The sequence below is a fragment of the Vulpes vulpes genome, chromosome 10 (genome assembly GCF_048418805.1).
Source record: "Vulpes vulpes isolate BD-2025 chromosome 10, VulVul3, whole genome shotgun sequence".
Lineage (NCBI taxonomy): Eukaryota > Metazoa > Chordata > Mammalia > Carnivora > Canidae > Vulpes > Vulpes vulpes.
Genome location: NC_132789.1, coordinates 84,094,138 through 84,119,388, shown reverse-complemented (window position 1 = coordinate 84,119,388; position 25,251 = coordinate 84,094,138). Strand labels below are relative to the sequence as shown.

The 25,251-nt window shown below is 39.0% G+C and overlaps 1 protein-coding gene across 4 annotated transcripts in view; it reads left to right on the top strand.

Moving 5' to 3' along the window:
• The window catches only part of NR3C2 (nuclear receptor subfamily 3 group C member 2), a 329,868-nt gene that overhangs the window by 159,910 nt on the left and 144,707 nt on the right, over positions 1–25,251 (top strand). For 2 of the 4 annotated variants that reach the window (XM_072724792.1, XM_072724791.1), the window contains exon 3: positions 6,705–6,844. In XM_072724792.1, the coding sequence (XP_072580893.1) occupies positions 6,705–6,844 (140 nt within the window). Of the gene's footprint in view, positions 1–6,704; positions 6,857–25,251 lie in introns of all 4 variants that reach the window. The other 2 variants (XM_072724793.1, XM_072724790.1) reach the window with 1 other exon arrangement.

Below are 25,251 nucleotides of genomic sequence, written 5' to 3'. Positions count from 1 at the left end.
AAGCATATATCTGATTAAGTGATAGTACAAAAGATAGGTTCATTTAATTCACGTTGAGTGAGTTTAAGAAAAGAGACAGTATTTTCATATGAAGAATTTCAGCTCACTGAATAGCGCATCAGTCACTACTGTGTTATTCTGTAATTGTTATAATGATGTGGAAAGATAGTTTTTCATATGGTCTCTCCTGGAACAACATGGTGCATTACAGTTTCTCGGTGAGCTGGTTTCTCCAGTCATGTTTCGTTTCATTTTGTTTTGTTTTCCAGTCATGTTTTGATCACTAAAAACCATTTTTTTCTCATATAGCTTCTTTCTGCTTCTTCCTAAACATCCTGCCATTTCAGAGATTTTTTTTTCCCAAAGATTTTATATATTTATTCATGAGAGACACACACAGAGAAGCAGAGACACAGGCAGAGGGAGAAGCAGGCTCCATGCAGAGAGCCCGACATGGGACTTGATCCCAGGACCTGGGATCACGCTCTGAGCTGAAGGCAGACACTCAACCACTGAGTCACCAAGCATCCCTTCAGGGATGTTTTTAGTGATTGGCTAGTGTATCCCTTTACAAATGTCACCAAAATCAGCATGCACCTAGAACCTTGATTAATGTCTTCAGTCTTCTCACTGGGTCATTAGAATTGTTATATTTAGCACTAAAAATAGCTGCATCTTTCTTGTTTTTTCCTAACAAATACTGTCTTTATAAGCAGAAATACAATGTTCACAGATTTTTGCTTCATAGTATTTTAACATTTGTATGAAACCCTATGAACTAACTTCCTTCTCTATAGGTTACAAACTTCTTTTGGTGAACAATGTTTCTTTGATAACCAAGACCAAAAATCATCAGTTTGGATAGTTTTTCCCAATATAAAAATGGTTTTTAGGGTGTAGAGTACCCTTCTAATGCATACATTTATTAAGAAATTTTAACCAAAAAAAAAAAAAAGAAATTTTAACCAAAATCAACATAGATGCAATCAAGTAGATGTAATAGAGTCTTAAGTGCTACACGATTAGATGTTGAAAGAATATGATTTTACATTTAGATGTTCTTATGCCTGTTCTAGATCAAATGATGGTTATTTGTGGTGTAGATTCATTGTCTTTAATTTGAGCTTGATGGTTTGGTTTGTATAAAACTTGATCAGCACAGGCTGCCCCATTTATCTTTTGTATCCATCTTTGTCTTAAAAGGACATCTTGAAAAGAATCTTGGAGATTTCCCATTTAACCTTGTTATAATGAGAATTATGGTCCAAAGAGGAGAGGTGGTTTTGCTGAGATCTCACCAGGAAATGGCTGAGCTAGAATTGGAGCCTGAACCTCTCTTCCTGCTTTTGCCTCTGCATAGCTGACCGTGCAGTCTGGCCCTCACGTTCTCTGCAGATGCCTAGTAAATAGACCATGCTATAGATTTGAATTCTGACATACAGAATCACTGAATAAGCTTTGTGCTTTGATAGCACTCGGTGCCTAAGAAGTGAGTCCAACATCTGGCAGGCACCCTGTCATTCTCTTCCTGCTTCCCTTCTGCTCTCCCTTCTCTGTACCCACTCTCTTCTAAAATGGACTGATGTGTTGCTTAAGACTGAACATATAATTTCCCAACACGTCCCATATTTCAGTTTCAAAGGTAACCACATGAGAAAGTGTCAGTAGGGACTGGTGCTTCCCGACCCATCCATTCTTTGTGGCCTGTCTTCTGGGTTCCTAATGCATGTGTTTGTGAGACTGCCGGCTGGGCTTTGGAGAGCAGTCTATGTCCCCGGATGGGTTCCCCCCTCCCCCCTGCCCATTTCCTCTGTGAAAAGCTAAACGAACCGTATGGGAATTGAGCCGATAACCTTGGCCTCGTTAATTTACCTTCTGTCCAATCGCCTTTTGGAAATTTATGTTCTACTGTAATGAGATTAGGAGTGAGATTTCGTTCATCCAATAAATAGTAGCAACCCCACACTAATGGCAGCAGAGAGCACAGAGCTGCACAGGACAGGTTTTTGCCCTGAAGGGACTAGGATGAGTGCGCGGGTCTCTAACGTAAGGCCCATAAGTCCCTGAGAGAGGACTGCTGAAAGGGGGGGAGCCGAGCACTGGGGTGAATCAGGAGGAGGGCAGGGGCGCTCGCGGCCCAGAGAACGTGGGGCCCCTGCAAGGATGGATGTGGCCCCTGCAAGGATGGATGCATTGCCAGGAGTGGGAGCAGGGGAAGCTGGGTTGTGCAAGTGCAGGTGTGCCCTGCAGGGAGGGTGTGCAAGGCTGGGCACACGGGAGGACCTGAAGGGAGGTTGGGAGGGGAGAGCACTTAGCTGTCCTACTGAGGTCATCGTTCGTGACAGGGTGGGGGTGATGGAGATCATTCAGGCAGAAACAGGAAAATTCATTTCTCAGCTCCTGGAAGAGATGCTGGAGGGAGGAGAGGCTGGTGTCAGGGAGGAACCTTTCAAAAGTGAGTGACGAGGGCCTGGTACCGTGTTCATAGCAGTAATAACTGTTAGATTTGGCAGTTAGGGGGAGAGTCCAGAGTTTGACCCTGGGAGGCTCGCAGATAGCCGGACCCTTCTAGAAGCTCATAGAATGCAGAGGCAGAGATGTTATGTAAAGGAAATGAAAACAGGCAGTTGGACATGGGGGAGTGGTTGAAGCCAGATATGAAGATTTGGGAAGTCATTCACCAAGAGAGCTGTTGGAGCTGGGACAGGGAATGAGATCATGAAGGGATAAAGTACAGAAATAAGAAAAAAAGATGGTCAAGGGTCGAGCTCTGAAGAAAAGCTACATTGATGATCTAGAAAATGAGGAGTCTGAAAAATAGAGGAGGCGTGGTAAGAAGAACGAGCTCAGTACAGGGTAACGGAAACCCAGGAGGCAGAGGGCTGCACAAGAGGCAGATTTGCTGTGTGTCATTGAAAGATGGCAGTGAACAAGAGGGAAACATAATTCATGTTTGCTTTAATTTTATAATTAAAGAAAATTGTTTTAATTTGGACTTCACCGTGTGTCTTTTTCATACTTAGACTCTCTCTTCGAATTCTCTTAATTTGGTTCCACTGCATACTTTTCACTCTCTAGATGGTTAAAAACAAATCTCATTCATTTATATAAGGAGTGTAGTAGCACTTGAAAGTTGTTGATGCAGTAGGTTTTATGTTATCTGTTGTGACAGTGCCAGTTATTTGAAATCACTCATTTACTCAAGTACTGAGTGGGGACCTGTCTCTGGGGACACCGTGGTAAATAGCAGAAGAAACCCCCATTCCTATTAAATTTACTTTCTTGTAGGGATGAGGAAGACAATAAACAGAGTACAGAAGTAAAGTGGATGGTGTTTTAGATGCTGATATGTTCTAGGAAGAAAAATAAAGCCAGAAGAAGAAAGAGGATCCTGAGGATGGGAGCATTTTCAGTAGCATAGTCAGAGAAGGGTTGACTGAGAAGGTGACATTTGGATGAAGCCCTGAAGGAGGTGAAAGGGAGAGGACTCTCTAGAAACCTAGGTGAAGAGGGGATAGCAAGTGCAAAGGCCCTGAGGTCAGAGCGTGCCTGGTGGGTTCAGGGACTAGTGGGGAGGCCAGTGTTGCTGAAGCGGTGTAGGCAAGTCCAAGAGGTTAGAGAAGTCTGGGAAGCCAGATTCTGGCCCTGTGGTTACATGGGTAACAGTGACTTTTCTTCTGAGTGTAAAAGAAAGCCCCTGGATGGTCTTTGAGCAGAGGAGTGAGTCAGGATCATTCTGACTACAGGGGAAGGAGGGGCGCAGGGAGAAACTGGAAGATCAGCTACAAGGCTTTTGCAGATTCCAGGGAAGAAATGTTGATGGCTTGGGCTAGTGGTACCACAGGAACAGTGGGAGGTGAGCAGAATCTGGATGTATTCTGGAGACAAAGCGAGTAGACTTTAACAGATTGTGTGTGTGGTGTGAGTAGAGTCAGGGATGAGTCCAATTTGCTGTTGTAGTTTTCCAGGCCTGCAGCCACAAAGCATCCCAATCTGGGTGGCTGAAACAGCAGAAATACATTGTCCCCGGGGTCTGAAGACCTGATGTCTGCGATTAAGGTGACAGCAGGATTGGTTCCTTTTGAAGGCTGTGAGGGAGAACCTGATCCTGCCTGACTCCTAGCTCCTGGTAGTCTCCTGGCAATCTTCAGTGTTATTTGGCTCATAAAAGCACCACCGCCTTTACCTTCACACGGCATTTGTGTGTGTGTGTGTGTGTGTGTGTCCCCCTAATCCCCACCTTTGAGTAAGCATGCCAGCCACCAAGCTGGGGAAGGGGCCCACCCCACGCCAGGACGCGCTCGTCTTAACTGATCATATGGGCTTCAAGCCCACTCCCAAGGAAAGGCCCCATGCTGACTTCCTCGGGGCTGGGACTTCAACACACGAATTTTGGAGAGAACACAGTTGAGCCCAAACAGTTACCATTAACTGAGATGACAGAGTCTGTTGGAGGAGCAGGAGGATGATCCGCAAACTTACATTCAACACTCAGACATTCAACTGGACACGTCAGGCCGTCAGATGAATGGGGCAGAAATTCCAGGGAGGTGTGTGGGCCACAGGTGAACATTTGGAAGTCCGGGGCATATTGATGATATTCAAAGCCAAGAAACTAGGCGAGATCACAGAGGAAGTGGGTTTGGATAGAAGAGAGTTACGAAGACAGAGGTTAAGAGATTATTAAGTTTGGGGACCAAGCCTGGGGCTCTCAAAAATGTGAAATACGAGTCTCATACAGGCTAGTGGTTGTGGAAAAGCAGTTACATGTTGATGAAGATCATAAGTTACATTCTGTTTACGAAGTCGAGGTATTTCCCTGTGAAGCCTAAGCCAGTCGGACAGAGCATGGATTGAGTTCCCCTGGCTGATATGCTGAAGAAGTTACTGGTGCTGAAATGGAATGTTTTGAATGCCATAAAGAAGTCAAAGGACACTAATAAAAATAATAAAGAGCACTTTTCTCAGAAGGAGAAACAACTTTGGAGAACATTGTTTCAGTCCTTGATTTAAGAAGTGGTTTTCTCGAAAGTCGGTCATGCTGCAGTGCTCCAGCAGCTAAATATTTTGACCCTTCTTCTGCTTCTGGTGAGAGCATAGGTAAAATAGTTCAAACCTTTAAAAAAAAAATTACCAGGACAGAATTATTATTACATTTTAGCTAATTGGGAAGACAGAAAAAGAAAGCATCCCTGTAATCTAACCATTCTAACCTTTTACCGTGTTTTCTTTGAGTCTTTTCCCCACATTCTTGCTATTTCACTTGGAGACCGATGTGACAGCAAGGTGATGGTGGTGACATACGATAAGCCTACTCAAAGTTTCTGAATATGTCTAGCTGGCATTTCCCTGAGCCATTGTACTTTCTGCTTCCCCTGCCCCTTTTCTTGGCCCAACTCTCATCCAGTTGTGTTTCCAAATTCAGTTCAGTGGTCACCTTTTGAGAAGTGCTTCTTGAGTGACATCGCCCCAGCTGTCCCAGTATGTGCACCATACGGCCCTGCAGTGTAGCACTCACCGTAATAATTCATGTTCCCACTAACTGGAGGACAGATACTAGGTTTGGGTATTTATTTCCTCAGTACCTTGCACAGGACCTGCATATAGATAATAAATGCATGAGGACGAAGAATGAATAACATCACCTTCTTTGCCTGCTCAAAACACATCTGTCACTAAACTATGAGTCCTTATTAGAATTTAAAACAGTTTTATTGAAACTGTGCCATTAACTAGCAATGGAATATATAATATACCACAATATATATGCAAAGATGCCCCTTTAAAAGTATTCATATAGGGGCACCTGGGTGGCTCATTCATTGAGCATCTGCCTTCGGCTCAGTGTATGATCCTGGGGTCTTGGGATCGAGTCCTGCATCAGGCTCCCTGCAGGGAGCCTGCTTCTCCCTCTGCATATGCCTCTCTCGCATGCACGCTTTCTCTCTGTCTCTGTCTCTCGTGAATAAATAACTAAAATTTTTCTTTAAAAAATGAAATAAAAGTATTCATATAGATTTTTGCTTAAAGGGTTAAATTTGTCCCTAAAAACCGATGCCCAGAACCCTTCAGTTTCTTACCAAAAAGATACTGAAATATTTACTATACATAGCTTTTTTTTTTAAGTATTGACTATGTCCCCTCAAATTATTAAGCAAATTGAAGTGATTTGAACATACCTATCTAAGTAAGGTAAGACGAAAAAAAAATGTAGAAGCTTGGAGGGGTAAAATTGCTGACAGTTAAGGAAGAAGTTTTGCATTTTAGTTAGTGGATTGTGTTGGAAATGGGAGTTTATCTAGCATAACTTGAGATTTATAATCTGAGTAAAGAGAGTGGAGAAGTATTGTAATAGTTCTTTGATACCAAAAATACTTCCCTGATGACTTGACTCAAGATTCTTCTCCCTACCCACCTAGAATGCAAATAAGATTTTTTGGTCAACTTTCTCAAAAATATGGAGAAAAGTATATATGTGAATATTATTTTTTGGTGCTTTTGAAAAAGGCTGTGCTTTGCTATACAGAATTCTGGATAGCATTCCTCCGCTGATAGAGTTTTCATTTTCTAAGTCACCCTCGTGACCCATAAATACTGAATTCATTTAGGCAACCACGAGTATTGACAGATTTTGAGCTAAACTATACAGCATATCAAATGTGCTACTACAGTGTATTTATTTAAATCTTGATTTCTTTCCTCAGCTCTACCTTACGAAGTGTTTCTACTGGATCTTCAAGACCTTCCAAAATATGTTTGGTGTGTGGGGATGAGGCTTCAGGATGTCATTATGGGGTAGTAACCTGTGGCAGCTGCAAAGTGTTCTTCAAAAGAGCAGTGGAAGGTAAATGTTCATGTGGGTGTTCCTTTTACACCTTTTCTTTCCTGGTGTGTAGTTTACTGGTATAGTTGACTCTAAGTCATTATTGGGAAATAATTCAAAAACATTTCTGATGCAATCTGTCAGTGATAAATAGTAATGATGTCTTTACCTAAAACCACCTGGTGATTTTCCACTGAGCACGATTTAATGGGCAAAATTTAACATTGGGAACTGAGATCAGCGAAAAATAACTTTTTGTTTTTGTTGGTCTTGGTTTTTCAGTGAACCTTAGAAAGATAATTCTACGTAAATTTAATTTGCGTGAGTGCAGGAGCATTTTTACTAGGCCCACATAGGATGCATCATGTCTTTTCTGTGTTTCTGTGCAAATATATGTGTTTGTGGCAAATTAAAACATTAATATCAGAGTCATGTCTGTAGTTTAAATTGTGTTCCATACAGAGTGACTCCATTGAGCAGCTGCTTCGGATTCCAGGTCCCAGCTGAAGTCTTACCTTTGTTCTAACTGAAGGTTTACAAATCAGGATGTTAAATATCTGACTGCAATTCTCTAGGTGTATTTAGGCTACCTTTGCTTCTGTCCGAGTAATTGTACTTCCTAAGGAGAAGTACTCTCTTTTAGTTTCTTTTTTGCCTCCCTCCATCCTCACTTATAAGCAATTAATTAACATCAGACTTAGTCCAAATGGTTTTATTAAATGTTGACTACATGACTGGTTGAAGTGTAGAAGTTTTGCTATTAGTTAGCAGTGTCACCGACATAATTGACGTTGATTTCAAAAAGGAGCGGGACATGAAAGCTTCCATAGGTTTATTTCTCAGGGCAGTTTTCTGGGATGTTTCAGAGACCTAAGGGTAAGGGACTTGAATGATTAATCTCTGTTTTGCTGGTGACCATGAGTAAATGTCTTCAGTTCCAGATGAAAAAGCTGACCAAGTAGTCACTTCTGTGCTTCTGGGTTTGATTTCACATTATTTAATTAATATTACATGATTTTACATTATTTACACTATTAATTATTTAATAGTCCCCAAACCCAGCACTGAATCAGTAATAGGCATTCTGTATTTCTTTCGCAGAATATGGGCTCTTGGTTATAGGTGACAGAAAATTGAACACAAACTGGCTTAAGCACCAATGGAAATTCATTGCCTCACGTAACTCTAAAGCCCTAGTATAGGTTTGACTTCCCATAAGTCATGGTCTTAAGCCAGGTGGTTAGAGCTCAGTTCCATGACCTGCTCCCCTTGACTTTGCTCTGGCTCTGTTGTTGTCCATGTTGTCTCATGGTGATTAGACAGCCACCAGGGCCTCATGAAAAAGAGGTTCTCTGTTCCCAACAGTTCTTATAAGTCCCCAGTTAAATCTAAGACTACACTTGGCCCCCATGTTCCCCTCTGAACCAATCATAGTGACCTGGGAGTGCAGGGATTTGACAGGCTACTTCTGGCTGGAGTCTGATAACCTATGCTGCCTGACCACCAGTGGGGAATAGCATTTCCTACAGGAAAAAAAAAAAAAAAATGGATCCTGTTACCAGGAGACTGAGTCTTGGAAAATAAATTTGTATGATAGTGAAGTCAATTTATTTTTTTCAGACTTTCCTCTCCTGTCACCCCCTTCTCTCTTTTCTTAACTATATGATTGTCTCAGTAGTAGATAAATGGGTAAAATTGCCTCTGGTACCTTCCTAATGCCACTTTGTACCTTCCAATGTAAGGACTCCCCCCACCCCCCACCTCCTGCTCACCCCAGGCTCACTAATTAGTGAACAAAGTAAGGTGATATATAAAAATAAAGCAGTGTGGAGAAGGGCATTTGGAGCAGGACCCTCTGTGTTGCCCCACAAGTGGGTCAGCCTTCTTATCAGGACCCAAGTTTCAACTCTATAGAACCTGCACTTCTCTGCTTCAGAAGCAAAAGGTTTTCCCAATGTTTTTGCATAGTTTTCCCTGTTTTAAGTAGGTTCTATGAAAGTAGCTGAGGAAATAATTATTTTTGTAGACTTAAGGTATAAATAAATAAGGAAAGCTTTGATATCTATAATCTTCATTGAAGAGCTGATCAATAACAGATAGTGAAACTTGATTAACACTTTTTAAAACTTCTATTAATATACCTTAGTCCCTATTTTGGGGGGAAATTATGATTTTAGAGTTCACCTGCATGAAACAAGACTATAAATTTTGAATATAAACTTCATGAGAGTCAGGACTTGTTTTTATTTTGTATTTGTTACTTCTTTACTGTGTTATTGTGTGATAGAATGTATGAGAAATTTGTCTTTGTATCAGAACTTTCTGATTTAATAAATTATTTTTCTAATACTTTATATAGTTTGAGGCGGTGGTTATAAAATTATGGTGTGTAGACTCTTTTTTATTCCCCTTTTACAGATGAAGACAATTGGGATTAGACCCAGTCTACTAACTAGTCTATTCAAAATCATAAGGCCAAAAACTCAGACCTGTATTAAAGTCTTTAGGACTCCACATAGACCCAGCCTAACACCTCATGACCCCAAATCCCACGATCTATTTCTTTCATTTTTCTTAATTTTCAAGTTTATGGACATTTGACCCTGTATGTCATTCGCTCATGCCTACTTGGTGATAACAAAGGGAGTGATGTAAGCACTGAGAAGACATAATTTGGCACTGTTAGTATGTGTGCATACTTATGTGTGACTATGGTTGTACATACACGTATGCAAACATGCATGTGTTTTTAAATTTGAATACTTACCAAGTTTGTTTTCTAGCTTTCCCTGATAACCGTAAACTTCTCCTTAGATCACAAAATCAGAGAATTCCAAGTGGAAGTGGATAGAAGGAGAAGGAGCTGGGATGAAGGGAGCCAGTTAGGCTGAAAAGAGCGAACCACACCAAACACAGAACTGGAAGTGTCTGCTAGAGTGGAGACAGGAGGAAAAACATAGCAATTTGAGCTCTGAGTTTCCAGGTTTAAGGCTTTATGCCCCAGAGCACTTCACTCTAAAGATTGGTATAGTGGTATAATAACTGTAGGGAGACTGAAAAATTTTTTTTTAAATGTAAATTATAATCTTTGTGTTCTGTTTAATGGGATGTATATATGTGTTTATTTTTTCATCTTAAACATTTAATATAAAAATCCTTAAAAGTTTCATCCAGAACACCTTATTTTCCAATAATGTCAGTTAAGAGTCTTATCATTGTACCTTATAAATGGAAGTTTATAATTTTTTTTTAAATTTGAGTTGCTTATTTGCCTTGAAGGTTTGTTAGGACCTTTCTATCTTAAAAAGAATAAGCATTTATGTATTTATATTTTTTAAGTAGGGTTTGCCCTTGGGTGGATACTGGACTGATTTTAGGGTCAGAAGATTTAGTTTTAATTTCTGGCTCTGCCGCTCATTAGGTGAGTTATTTAATTTGCCTGGGTTTCAGTTTCTTTATATCTCAATAGGAAAAGTAGTATTGCCCTATGTACTTCTAAGAAAAATTAAATGAAAACAAAATGTTTTTGCAGATTTTATAAATCAAAGTGCATCAAAATATTAGATATTTATTTTAATATTAGATTCCTTAGGATCAAATGCTACAGTTCTCTAATGTCTTTACAGAGAGACATATAGAATAATGTGGTGCTGTTAGGTTTCTTCATTAGATCTTCATTTTTTCTATAATACAGTATTTTCTTTATAGTGCTGCCCTTGGAAACTGTAAGTTTCCTTCTAGACTAGCAGTTCTCAAAAGTTCTCAAAAGGCATGTGGGGGAAGTGGGGATAACAGAGGGTCTGCCAAAATTTTCTGTAGAGGCTGTCCCACACATTCCATTGTGGCCTGGACTGTTGAGATTTCCTCTCATAATGACCCTCTGGCAGTCTCACCTTTGGAAGTTGCATAGTAGAGAAAATAATTAAGAACATCAACTGGACTTTCAGCTTCTCTGTTAGGTATCTTTAGGGCAGGACAGAGTCTTGCCAGAGTCTATCCAGCAAGACTCTAGATATTTAGTCACCACCAAATAAATGTTTGAAGGTACATGTGAGTGTATACATGTGGCATCAGAGCAACTGAGGTTAAATGACTTCCCACCAAATCAGTAAATTAGCAATAAAACCAGCCAAAGAGTTCACATGCAGGCCTCTGGCCTTCTAATCTGCAGCCCTAATTCTAGTCTGAGTTTTTACTATCTCAGTCTTTTTCCAACTATAAATTACCCTGAGTTTCATCTCATGTGTATTTTATTTTGTGATTCCTCAATGAACAGAGCCAACTACATTCTGTATGCTATTTTATAACCCAATTTCTTTTTTGGATATTCAGTATACAAGCAAAGTCTGGTTGACACAACTACCACAAACCACTGAAAAGTTACAAGGCTGTAAAAAGGAAGAGAGAGAGTTCATTATTATGTAAAGTCAACTGGATTTATATTTTTGTAAGCAGACCTGTTAGGCTAAAGAGTCCATATCTTGGTAAAGGTCAGCCAAATCGTATGATGTCAGTTCCCATACTCAAACATTTCCGTTCAAGTAAGAGACTTACAAATTTATTTCCTGAAATTATATCACTTTAGGAGATATAGTTATAGATTAATCAAAGGATTCCTCAAATACACAGAATTTTAAGGCAACCAGGCCTGTGAATATGTACCTCAGTCCTTCCAAATGTAGTTCACAGCATGTAGATTATAGAATCTTTACATTTATAGATTATTCTTTGGGGGAAACTATTCTTAAATGTGATGGTTGGTTAATAGTTAATTTCCTTTCCTTTTCTGAAATTAATGATTAAACTGAACAGGTCCAGAGGAAAGCGTGTCTTGCTATGTCAAACCCACATATGCCTTATCAATGCTATATGAGCAAGTGGGAGGTGGGAGTAGGGGAATAGGGGATGGGCACAATACCATTGTGCCCCAAAATAGAGAACTTGAATTTAGTAGACACAAACTAATTAAAATGGTATTATATAATAATTGAAATATAGCCATTCTTTTTTAACTGGCAATACAAAATTAAAGAAATGATAATGCAAGGAAATAATTTATACTTATTAGTTGTCTTCAGTTCATGATATGATACGATATAGCCTTCAGTGTCCCCATAAGGCATGTATAGGAAGCTAAAGAGCATCAAAATCCATTGTGAGTCTTCCAGAACTGCTGATAGGAAGCCAACGACTGTTCTGGCTTACAGTTTTCTCATAAAATTCTTTAAAGATTATTTCTTTCCTTCACCTGATATTGGGAACCAAGTAACCTGATTCTTTCTAATTACTTATTTTAAGAGCTTAAATAAATATCTACCCAGTAGATCATATCTATGGTTTTTATGAACACTCCTTTCCTCCTTATATAAACATAAGGCCTTAGTGCTAATTGCAAATATTTACCTAGATTTTTATATCCCTTCAGTTTGTTGCTATGGAAACATGCAAAGCCATGACATTTAGGCCAACCCGGAAGGTAAGGGAAGGCTTCTTGAAGAACTGACCCCCAAACTGAATCTTGAAAGATTAGAATTGGCAGTGGTGAAGAAAGAAAAGGATAGACGGTCTGCCCAGGACACCAGAAGCAATTTCACATTAACCACTTTGAAAATTTGAGGTGTGAGGTAATAGAAGATGAAGCTGAATGTGCAGATTGGGTCCAGTTCTTGGTCCATAAGTAGGGGCCTGAACTTACCCTTGGGCGAAACAGAAGGTCTGAATGTCTTTATGTAGCAGAATGGCAAGCTCAGTTTTACATTTAATATCTGGCTTCACAGAGGTATGCTTGTTTAAACAGGGACAATTCTGGTGCCTGTTTTAAATCATTTTGGTAAGAGATGTCCGGGGAAAGAACTAGACCATCAGTGTTGAGAGGAGGGGTAGTTAAGGAGACTATCTGGGGAGGAACATTGGTAGTTCTATATTAGAGGTAAAGAAAGATGATTCTCCAGGCTCATCTGCTGATATTAGTTAGGAGCATTGGAGAGGAAACAGCTTTGGGGACATGAGAAAAAAGGTTCATTCATTCAGCAAACATTTATTTAATATATACTAAATGCCAGTCACCGTTCTAAGTATACCTAGGGATGTCTTAAATTAAGATCAGATAAACAAAGATCCCTGCCCTGGTGGAGAGTGTACATTCTAGTAAGGAGTGGTAGAGACAGTAGACATAATAAGGAGTAATTTATGTAGCATATGAAAAAAGGGGGGCCATTGTCAAGATAAATAACCTCAGGAATGAGGTTTGATTTAGTGCAATGAGTTTAAAATGTCTATAGGACATTCAGGTGTGCTTAACAGAAAGTTGGATGTGAGATTCTGAAGCTTGGGGACTAAGGCAAGATTGAAAACAAAGATTTTGGAATTATCATCCATGAAAACAGTTGGATTTGCCCAGGAAATGGGTACTTAGACAAAGAATGTGCCATTGTTAGAACCTTAGAGAACATAAATCTGGGACCTGGTGTGTGTGTGTGTGTGTGTGTGTGTGTGTGTGTCTGTGTGTGTGTGTGTGTGTGTGTGTGTTAGGCATCTGTGAATGATTTTTCTCTCTTCTTTCTTCTCCAAGTTGTACATAGAAAGTCCTAATTAACTTGGTCTATGGTTATTTTAAGGTTAGCTAGACTTCGAACGTTATTGTATATGTGGAATTTTCGATCCCAGTTTTTGTTTTTATTCATCATTAAGCCTTGATTATTATTAAATCCTTAATCAGGGCCCACAACTAAACATGATATAAAGGAGATTTGATTTGCTGACCAATGCAGAGATAATGCCAAACACATAGCAGGTGCTCAAGCAACATTGTTGATGGATTGTTCGATAACTATTTATATATGGAAGTCACTCTTGTTTCTGTCACTGTTTCTCTGAAATAAAAAATACATTGAAGTGGCCTACTAGAAAATAATTTGAAGAAGGGACAGGTGGGTCAAAAGTAAATTAACATTATCCAAGGAGAGCTTTTTGTAAGTTAAAATTTTAAGTCAAGGTGCGCTTCACTTAGCAAATTTGTAAAATATAAATTAGAAGCCCAGTGATTTTCAAATGTTTACATGTATTTGTTTGGCACCCATCTCATTCCAGAAGAACATCCAAAGAAACAACTTTATGTAAGTTAACACGAAATTTAAAATTAGTGAAATGAAAAATGGGACAAAGGGAAGATGAAAGCAAAATAGAGAAGAATAGAGCCAGGACTGGGGGTGACATAGAGAATATATGCCCTGAGACTTTTGGAGAGACTGGCCACTCACTCATCTGGCTCTCGTCTTTCTAGTAGCCAACCCAAAGACAAGAGTGAGTCACCTAACCTATGATCTTAAAAACTAGTGTAAAGGATTGCCTGTTGGTAAGAAAATTTTCATGAGCATTGGTTTTAATGTGTCTGTTCCTTTCACGCGAACTGTAATTGGAAATTTAAAAAATAACACTTTTTTGCTGTTAATGGAATAGTTTGGTTTATCATAAGGAGCAGTGCTTTAGAAAATGCTTTATTTTGTCAACCTGCTCCTATAATAGTAGCTGCCATTATCAAACAGTTACTAAATGCCAGACACTGTGTCCAGTCCTCCATGTTTTCACTTACTCCTCACAACAGCCTTCTTAAATCTGAAAGTTTTGTGAGCTTTCAAAGGTAGTATCTTTAAATCTAAACTCTCGGAACAAGGAAAACATTGCCTGTGTTTTATCGAGCCTTTATGCTATGATCCTTCAACTCTTGAATTAAATAGCAATAATATCTAAGTACTTATTTCATGCTCATGATGCTAAGAACTTTATTGTATATTCTCATTTTAATCCTCATAATAATCCTGTGAAGTAGGTATGATTATTATCTGTCCTCTTGTTAGAGATCTGTCATTTGAGGCATGTGAGAGGTGAGTAGTTCAAGATCACTGAGACTGAAGGACGTGGGATTTGAACTCAGGAAGCCCAGGCATTCTGACTCTGTGTACTTAACACTGCCTCTCACAGAGTTACAAAGATCCCAACTATTTTTACCCACTAAAAAGTAGGGCAACCTCTCTAGCTTCAGAACACTTATCAAGAGCACATTATAATTTAACAGTTATCTCTCTATACGCTAAATAATTAACTCTTAGCCATTCCAAGTTGAAATTCTAATGTGAATCTCTGTTGCCCTAATGGGAGAGAATTGGGTAGTCTCTATTTTTTCTTAGGGAATGATCTCCATATTTTTAAAAAATTACCATTACCATCCTGAAGTACCTCTTTAACATCTTTGGTATTAATCTAAAGCTTTATTTAAAACTTTTTATCTTCCTGTGTTTCATTTCCTGTGTGTGATACAAATTTGATATAACCTATCAGGTTCAGAGAACCACTGTGAGAATGGCCTACCTCATACAAACCTGGAAGCTGCTAACTCCTCAGCTCTTTGTTGTCTGCTTTATGCCCTGTGGCTCAGAAAGGGACCTGAGAGCCAGAGGGCACAAAGCTGCTCTCACAGAACTTGCACTCGTGGTGTTATCAGGATCATACAACTTACATGATTTGATAGTTTGACACTGAAAATGAAAATTGCTAAATTGACTGCAGTCAAATGCCAAAATAGGGTCCTGGAAGGGCAGAGAGGATGCGGAGGCATTTAGGCATTGAGGAGGAACGGTAGGAGGAGGAGTGGAAAGAAGGAGCCTGAACCTGAGCCCACTGGCTTGAGCAGGCCCAGTTCAGCGGCAGCCTGGACAGAGTAGGCCCATGCTCAGATGTGGAGCTGGCAACGGAACAAAGACACTAGGGCTGGATTATGTAAAGCCCTCATATTGGAATGAGAAATCACAGCCATTCTCTTAAATATATCCAGTCTTTTTATAAAACTCTTTACAGTGGAAAAAGTCAACACAGTGGCTTAGACAATTCTGTCTCTAGTGTGCAGCAGTGAGTGGCTCGTGGCAGGTGCCATCTAGAGGAGGAGATGACAACTGAGATGGGATTGTGGATGACAGAGAGTAGAAAGGACCTAACTTAGGATGGCATTGGTGCTGTTGAGTGGAAGGCCTGATTTGAGTGGTGAGAGAGAGGAATTGGCAGGACCCGATGGTGGATTCATTTGGGAGAAGGAGGTCTCTGACAGAGACCAGGGAAGGAAACATGCTAAGAATAGAGATGATGGAAAAGTGGAGGGTTGGAACCAGTGAGGCTGTGGCAATCTGTTCTCCAAAAGGGATAAAGCAGCCCAGGTAAATAGGAAAGGAAAAGCAGAGACAAAATTCTGAAAAAGTTCACTTTCTACCTAGAAATAGTTTCTTGAAAACTTTAAAATAAACTGCACAGTTAAGTATTCAGCATTTGGCAGATTGGCTGAGCTTTAGGCAATAGATACGAATGGATGTTTTGGCTGTTTGGTGCCGTGTGCAGGAAGCCACACAATGAGATTGAAAGCCTGGTGAAGGAGTTGGGCCCACAGCACCGATGGAACAGGCCTGCTGGCTGTAGTTATCATTGGGGGGACTTGTGCTGTTGTTACTTCTCATATTAGAGGGTCTAAATGATGATTTCAGCAGCTTATAACCCCGTAGGGAGCCACAACATGAAGCTATTTATAGTTGAGAAGGCAGAAAAATTCTGTAGCAAATAAAAAGATGCCAGTGTTTCAAGTCCCTAAAATTTTTCCTGTAATTTTTTTGGTTTTTAAGGACAGACATAACTAACATAGTGATGTTTTTTTCCCTTTTAACCTTATTTCTTGGTATCTGTGTTCACTACCCATCCTGACTTTTTAGATAGGAAACAGAGAGGCTGATAATAATGTTTTAAGAGATAGGCAGATGCATGTAGCACACACACACTTCCAGAGCTTTGCCCCACCTCGCTCGACCACCCAGGGATGGCTGCCCTGGAGCTAAGGAGTGAGGGGAAGCTCGAATGTTGTCATGTTGTCGGCAACACAGTTACTGTATAAAACCCTCTGTGCACACGTGCCCATTCTCTCACATTCACACACCTCCCTCCAACATCATAGACCAAATCCACATCCAGAGCAGAACAGATTAACAGCAAGGAATGAAGCTCACAACTCTCATAAGCAACATAGATTGTTTCCATTTTGCCCTCAGGTTGTCCCTATTTGGAGCTCTTTAATAAATGCTAGCTCTTGGAATTTGTTAACTATAACATTACATTTACGAAAGCAGCACCTTCCTGTATGTGCTGTGTTGCTAATTAACGGTGAACTTTTATACCTCAACAGAGCAAAGAACAATCCCTAAGGAAGAGTGAGAAATATATTTTCTCTTTACAGGTAGGAGACCAAAGGCTCCATTAAATTGCTGGCATTTGACAGCCTAATATATCGTTACAAAAGTGTTTGTTTACTTTTCTAATGTTAGCACATGAAAAAAAGCAAATGAAATAAAACAACAGAATAAAGGATCTAAATCTAGAAGGGCGTCATAATTGTCAACAAGAACTGTGTAGAATCACTTATAGAAAATTAGTGGAGGAGTAGACAGGGTGAGGTTTTTAGGAAGTTTAACATACATTTCAAATTACATATATCACTATAGTATAGCTCAGGCTCATTAAATTATATTCTTTTATTTCAATGGAATCAAAACTATATAATTTGAAAACTAAAAGGAAGATACCTCCTTCTTCTCCCCCCCCCCATCCCTTTTTTATTTTATTCTCCAATTGGGGAGGAAGAACCAGGGCTTAAGTTTACAGATTCAACCACACTCTTAAGCCATTCTGATCACTTACTAATATTTTTAGTGAAATGCTACTTGGAAATTATCCAGCAGTTTGCACACTGACTGTGAGAGTCCTCCAGTAAGAAGCCATATAATAAAACATTTCCAAAATGAGCTTTAAAATCCTTTTTAGGGGCACGTGGGTGGCTCAGTCAGTTAAGTGTCTGCCTTCAGCTCAGCTCAGCTCATGATCCCAAGGTCTTGGGATCGAGCCCCATGTTGGGGCTCCCTGCTCGGCAGGGAGTCTGCTTCTCTCTCTCCCCGGTGCTCTCTCTCAAATAAATAAATCTTTAAAAAATAATATAAAGTCCTTTTTATGTAGAATGATAGTAGAGTAGAAAGAGAATTGGCCTTGGGTCAGACAACATGGACTTCAGTCCATAGTGCTACTGACTCCGATACTTTGAGCAAATAATGGAACATCTGTTTCCTCTTCTAGAAACAAGAGAAATTAAATCTTGAAATATCAGCCCTACCCATCCCTCAGAGTTAGGAAGATAAAAACTAGTACATATATATTTAAACTGCTTTAGAAACAATAATGATTTTCTTTGCAAACATTGCATTTAAAAAAAGAACTTTCCCCTTGGGAAGTAATTTAATCGGTATACCTTAGTTCTCAATAAAATGTGGAACATTTAAACTGTAGCTATTTTATATACATGTTAAATATTTAGTTTGAAGGAAAAACTAGTAAAAAAGCATCTATTACTTTAGGCAAGACTTGGAGTTTTGGCTTCTTTGTCACTAGTTTAGGCAGATCTGTATTGTTCTTGAGTATTGGGCCAAAGAGCCACGGTGGGGAAACCTTTGCATTTAAGGTCAGGATTTAAATTTAATCCACCTAAATAGGGAATCAAACAAAGAACAAAGACCATTTTTCACACTTTCAACATCTTATTATTTGCAAGATCAAAATTACTTTTTACCATCCTTTTTTTTTAAATTAACTCTACCAAGATTTCTAAAACATACTGCATTCTCTTATCCTCCCACTCTTGTTGAACGACTTAATTGGAAAACTGAGTGCAGAATTAGTTTAGGTTGATTATTTTTCATCTGGCTACACCATAGCATTTTCCCAGTTGGACCAGGCTCAGCAATTTGATATTGCTAGCATTACATAAGTACTAATTGTTTTTGCTTTGTTTTGTTTTTTGCTATCTAATATGAACTAGGGTGACATTCAAAAAAAGAATCAGAGTGGAGTACTGGTAGCCATTAATTAGAAATCTTTTAAAAATTACTGTTTTTTTTAAAGAAGAATAGATGAAGTTGTTACAGAAATGCCATTAGTAAATAATACTAGACAAAAAAAAAAATTCCTTCAGACAACCTTCTCTTCCAGCTTTTTTTTTTTAAAGATTTTATTTATATATTTATTCATGAGAGACACAGAGAGCCTGAGAGGTAGACAGAGGGAGAAGCAGGCTCCTCACGGGGAGCCTGATGCAGGACTCCATCCCTGGATGGGGTCATGCCCTGAGCCGAAGGCAGATGCTCAACCACTGACCCACCCAGGCATCCCCTCTTTCAGTTTTTAAAATTAAATATGCTTCTGACACATCTGATTAGGATTTATATTTATTTGAAGAGCTTTAGTTCCTCTAATTGGTGATACTTAAAATTCAAAATATTTGTGTGACATCTCCCAAATACTGAAATAGCTGACCTTTACCTAATTCATTTAACCAACATCTCAAAGAACAGAGCTGTAATAGTGAGTGACTAAGGGGCAGATCTCATTGAAACATGCTAAGCCAAGTCCAGAATCTGGAAAGCCAGAGATGAGAGGACAAGTAAAGAAGCAGGGACACAACAGGGCCAGGGCCGGTTAGGGATAAAGCAGTCATTGAACATGGAAAGGAAAATGCCCCACGTGTGCTACAGTGTAGAACCACATAGCAACCCAGGCACACTCAATTCATTTCAGTGAACATTGCTGAATGCTTAGTACAACTGGGCCCTGGGAGTGTGCTCTAACCCATTCCCATTAAGGAAAAGGCACAAGAATTGCAGACACGACCCCTGACTTCATTCTAAGCAGTGGTATTTTTTTTTTTTTTTTGCCATCTAGTGCATTTTGAAAATTACCTATAAAGCAAAATAATAATATTGAGCCTTAGGAATTAACTTTGTCTTTTCCAGTGTTCAAATGAAGCAGTACAAATTGTGTAAAAATCAAATGGAACCAGAAAAGATTCCCCCCCCCCTTTTTTTTTTAATGAAGATTCTCACTGTTGAACTCCCTTTACCAAACAAAAAATTGCAGTTTTCAAGTCCTGGTAGCCATTTATGAGACCGAGTAAGTTGTCATTTATGATTGTGACCCACGGGGAAGGGATGAGAACAAAAAAAAATTATCTTTGTATCAAAAATTAACCTCTCCTGAGTCATTAGCACATCTTTTGTAAAAACAAACAAGAAAATTAAAGCAACTTTTAAATTATTTAAAAAATCAAGCACATTATCTCCCTTATAGTCAGGGGAGCAAGTCAGAAGAAGTATAACATAAAATATGAGTTTTCAATTAGGTAGGAAAATGGAGTAGGCTTTCCTGTTTTGTCTTTACCATAACTTACCATCACATAAGTAATAACTGTGCTTTTTCTTTTTTTTACTATCTAATATGACTTGATGTTATAATTTACGAAAGGAATAATAATTTTAAAAGGCATTAATAAGAATCACTGTTTTTAAAGAGGATAATTATAGAAATACCATTATTAAGTGATTTTAGATATAAAATTACTGTAACTTTCCCTTTAAAGTTTTTAAATTAAATGTACTCAACATATCTGATTATAGTTTTTTGAAGAACCGCAATTGTTGACTGGACTGCAAGAATATCATTTCAGATAGTTATGACTTTGGTACTTTCAATAAAGAATTTTTTAAAAATTTTATTTAAATTCAATTTGCCAACATAAAGCATAACACCCAATGCTCATCTCATTGTCTGTAAAGAAGTTTTTTTAAATCAACCCCGTATGAAATATTTTTTCAGTTACTGAAATATGTTTAAGATTTAAGTTGAGGGATCCCTGGGTGGCGCAGCGGTTTAGCACCTGCCTTTGGCCCAGGGCACGATCCTGGAGACCCGGGATCAAATCCCACATCAGGCTCCCTGCCTGGAGCCTGCTTCTCCCTCTGCCTGTGTCTCTGCCTGTGTCTCTGCCTCTCTCTCTCTCTCTCTCTCTCTGACTATCATTAAAAAAAAAAAAAAAGAATATGTTAAAAGATTTAAGTTGAAACATTAGCAAATCTCTTTCACTGTGTAGTTTTTCCTGTAATGATTGCATTATAACATCATTCTATGCATTATGGGTGATTTGTTTTGGGAAAAACAATATTTAGAGGAAACATCATCATGGAGAGAGAGGTGTATACCTGTGATGCATTATGTTGCCTATGGTAGACCTGTCTCTCTCTCTCTTTCTCTCTCTCTCTCTCTCATACCAAGCTCACTTTTGTTTGGTTTTACCATGCTGCACTACTGGGGCAAATTATTAGTCTCTCCCTGATTCCTACCTGTACAATGAAGATCAGGTAATACGTAGTTTAGCGTCATGTTTTGGCAATTGGAGATGATGTACGCCAATTAGCTGGCATGTTGTAGATGTTAAATAAATGATAGCTGTTCACAGAGCTCCTATTACTTGTCAGACTGGACATACTCCACAGATTATGCAAAGCTCTTTAAATTGTCACCAGATGGGATTGTATATAAAATGTCAGGGGAACGGTAATTCTGCATATCAGATTCTAACCCCCCCCCCACACACACACACGTATTAAATATAAAATGTGTATTTGAAACCAGTAAAGGACTTCTTTGAATACTGGTGAGAATAAATACCATTGAAATCAGATGTAGACCTAGGATAAGCAGCTTTCTCGGTTGTTAAAATAGTTGTGTTTTATTATCAACTAGGGTGATGGATGACATTAAAGGCTATAATACTATTTAGTACTATTTTGTAGAAGAGATTCACTGCATGATATTGGGTATGGGTTCAGGTCAAAAGTCCTAAACTGTAATTTTTCTAGAAGGAATAATTTAAATTCTAACTTGAAACAAAATTTTATTAAAATTTTGTCCACATAGTCCTAATGTGAAAGTACTCTTTTAAAAATGTTTAAAAAAAAATTTAAAAAAAATTAAAAAAAAAATGTTTAGATGATGGGCAGCCCAGGTGGCTCAGCGGTTTAGCGCCACCTTCAACCCAGGGTGTGATACTGGAGTCCTGGGATTGAGTCCTGGGATCGAGTCCTGAGTTGGGCTCCCTGCATGGAGCCTGCTTCTCCCTCTGCCTGTGTCACTGCCCCTCTCTCTCTCTCTCTCTCTCTCTCATGAATGAATGAATGAATGAATGAATAAATAAATAAATAAATAAATAAATAAATAAATAAATAAAATCTTTTAAAAAAATAAAAACTTTTAGATGAGAGCAGGGTAAGCAATAATTGATTTAAAAAAACAAATATGTAATCATCAGGCAGTTTCTCTCCCTTCAAGACCAAGTCTACAGAAACCAAAATATGCTGACAGCTTAAGTTAAGATGCTGTGGGCTCACTCCTAAGAAGAAATACAAAGCAAAGCTCACTCCATATCTTCATGTGCAGTTGTGATCGTTAACAGTTTATGTTTGCATGTGTCTTCATACTAGTAAACACTCGCAGTTGAGTGACTTCGGCAGGCTTACACAGCTGGTAAGTGTCAAAGCCTAGACTCAGTCTGAACCTGACTCAAGCTGTGCACTGTCCTGACAAAGAAGCTAACCCTTGGAGGAAACCTTTTGGAGAAAATTGGAGAGAAGGCGTGCCCTTGGTTAAAAATTTTAACGTGGAGCTGATTTCCAGTGTCCAAATATATATATATATTTTAACTTCTAGTGATTTTCCCTGGAAATACCTGGGATCTCCACCTCTATCATCCCAAAACCTATAGAAGCAAGTACATAGATTAGATTAAGAGAGTACTGTTTCCTGAGGATGGCTGTTGTGTCTTTTAAACTAAGGGAATCAGTAAATGTCACAGGCTAGGACTATAGGCTCCATCTGTCAAGCTGGCATTTTTGTCAGTAGTTAACTGCCAGTTCCACCTATACATGTGGCTGACCCTGTTGGTACATAATAGCCAGAACTTACTATAATATAAACTCATTCTCTTACATAAATGACTGTCCCTTAAACCTACCCAGTTTAATAACTTTGCACAGTGCCAGTTGTAAATGATCTAACTACAGGAAACTTGTCTGTCACAGAAATTACAGCAGTAATCATACAGCACTTTTCTTCAATAAAACTGATCCCAAAGTCAAACTTGGCACATAGTTAAAGTCAACAGATGATTTGCTTTCCAAGACTTCCAAATGCTCTACACCTTCGTAAGACATTGGAATGGCTTCATGTTTTCGATCTGCGAGTATGTCATTTAGATTCTCTTTGACATATTTAGGGCGCAGGGAGCTAGTCATGAGCACTGTTGAGAGTTGTTCAAGTGTACCACATTTAAAGGAGGCCCACTGTATGGAAGTCTGTATTTGTTGAAATGAAAATAAAAATGAATCTTCCCATGTTATATCTTACTCGTGTATCAGGAGGTGCCATGGAACCCTCTGAAATCCAGAAAAGCAGGTCTGGTGTTAAACAGAACTCAGAAAGGAAACTCGGGGGATATTGAAAATCCTTTTTAAAATGAATCATTGGGGCAGTTATATGAAATAAAATTAGCTTTTTTTCTCTGAGTTGTTTTTCATAACAGTAATCAGCTTATTAGTCCCTGTTTATCATGGGACCATGCCTTTATAGCCAATACCCATCTTATTTAAAATGGGAAAAAAGATCCGAAGAAATCCTTCTACCTAAAATGGTAACGTTCTCACAACCAATTAGTGTTCCTACTTCTGTTAGAATCATTGTGACAGTGTTTCCTTTATGCCTTAACTTTGTCTCACTGAGGAGATGTAAAATTTTTGATTTGCAGTATGTTTTGGGAAATTAAATATTAAAGGCATAATGTGATTCATTCATATGCCTCAGCTTCTTCTACATAAGAACCAGTTCTCTTTACTTTGTAATCGACTTTTAAACTTCTAATCCTAGGGGATAGTTGATTTGATGATAAAATTGCATCAGTTGACCAGCTTTTTAAAAAGTAGTCTTTTCCCCTGTTTATACACGAAAATATTTTCTGTGAAATTTTAGAAAAGAATGAAGAAAGAACAAATATCTGTCCTTTGAGCATAGCAGAGAATTATATGAGAGCCAGTTGGTGTTGTGATGTTTACTTTACTCGTCCAGTAAATGCAGAGCCCACAGGAATACAAAAATATATGTGCCATGGGTTCTTCCCACATGGAGAGAGAATGCTTCCAAGATTTTTCCTGTATGTGTCCTTATATTTATTACACCTTATAGGTTTCCAGACTAAAATTTCTGAATCACATGAGGATTTTTGATTTTAAGAAGTGTTGCCAGGTTGCTTTCCAAAGATTGCAGTAATTTACATTTTGACCGGTAGCGTATCACCAGCCTCACCTGCAACAGATATTACCACACTTTTTACTTGATGCTAGTTTGGTAGGTATCTGTATCATTGTGACCTTTTAAAAAGCTGTGGGAAAATACACCTAACATACAGTATACCACCTTAACCACTGCTGGGTACAGTTCAGTGACATTAAGTGCATTCACATTGTCATGTTGCCATCACCACTGTCTTCCTCCATTCATTCCTCAGCCAAAACTCAGTGTTCATTAAGTAATGACTCCCCTTTGCCTCCCTCTCTTGCCCCTAGTAGCCTCTACTCTACTTTCTGTCTCGATGGTATTTGTCTTTTTGTGACTGGCTTTTTGTCACTTAACATCGTGTCAATGAGAAGACATTTTTTATGATGAAAGAGAACTCCCCAAGAAAGGCTTTGCCCGGGATCCCTGGGTGGCGCAGCGGTTTGTCTCCTGCCTTTGGCCCAGGGCGCGATCCTGGAGACCGGGATCGAATCCCACATCAGGCTCCCGGCGCATGGAGCCTGCTTCTCCCTCTGCCTATGTCTCTGCCTCTCTCTCTTTCTCTCTCTGTGACTATCATAAATAAATTTAAGAAAAAAAAATTTTTTTAAAAAGGCTTTGCCCTAGTAGTTACTGATAGAAGTCTGTATTTGAATGACATTCATTTATTCCTGTAGTTATGAAGAATTTGAGCATCTTTTGGGTGCCAGATGCTATTCTAGATATGAGGGGCAGAGCAACACCACTGCCCTCATAGGCAATATGGTTTAATGGGAAAGATTGGCAATTTGCAAATAACCAAATGAGTAAAATAAAAGGAGGGTAAGGAATTCTAAGATAGAGTATCTGGGATGCAGAGGAATGGTTATGTTAGATAGTGTGGTCTCTGAAAGCTCCCTGGAGAGCTAAATGGGTCTTAGAGTTCGAAGTGGAAATCAGAGCCCTAATTGTGCCCTTGGCACGGTGCAAAGGCCCCAAAGCAGGAGGGAGACTGGAATGATAGAAGAGTATACAGTGGCCCATGTGGCTGGAAGGTGGGCAAGAGGGAAATGAAATGAGAGGAGTGCCTGAATGAGGGCACAGAGGTGAGATGAGATCATGTAGGACCTCAAAGACCATTGTTAGGAAGTTGGATTTTATTTTTGTAAAGGAATTGGAAGCAAGATATGAAATGGTTATCACCCTTCATTGTTCCA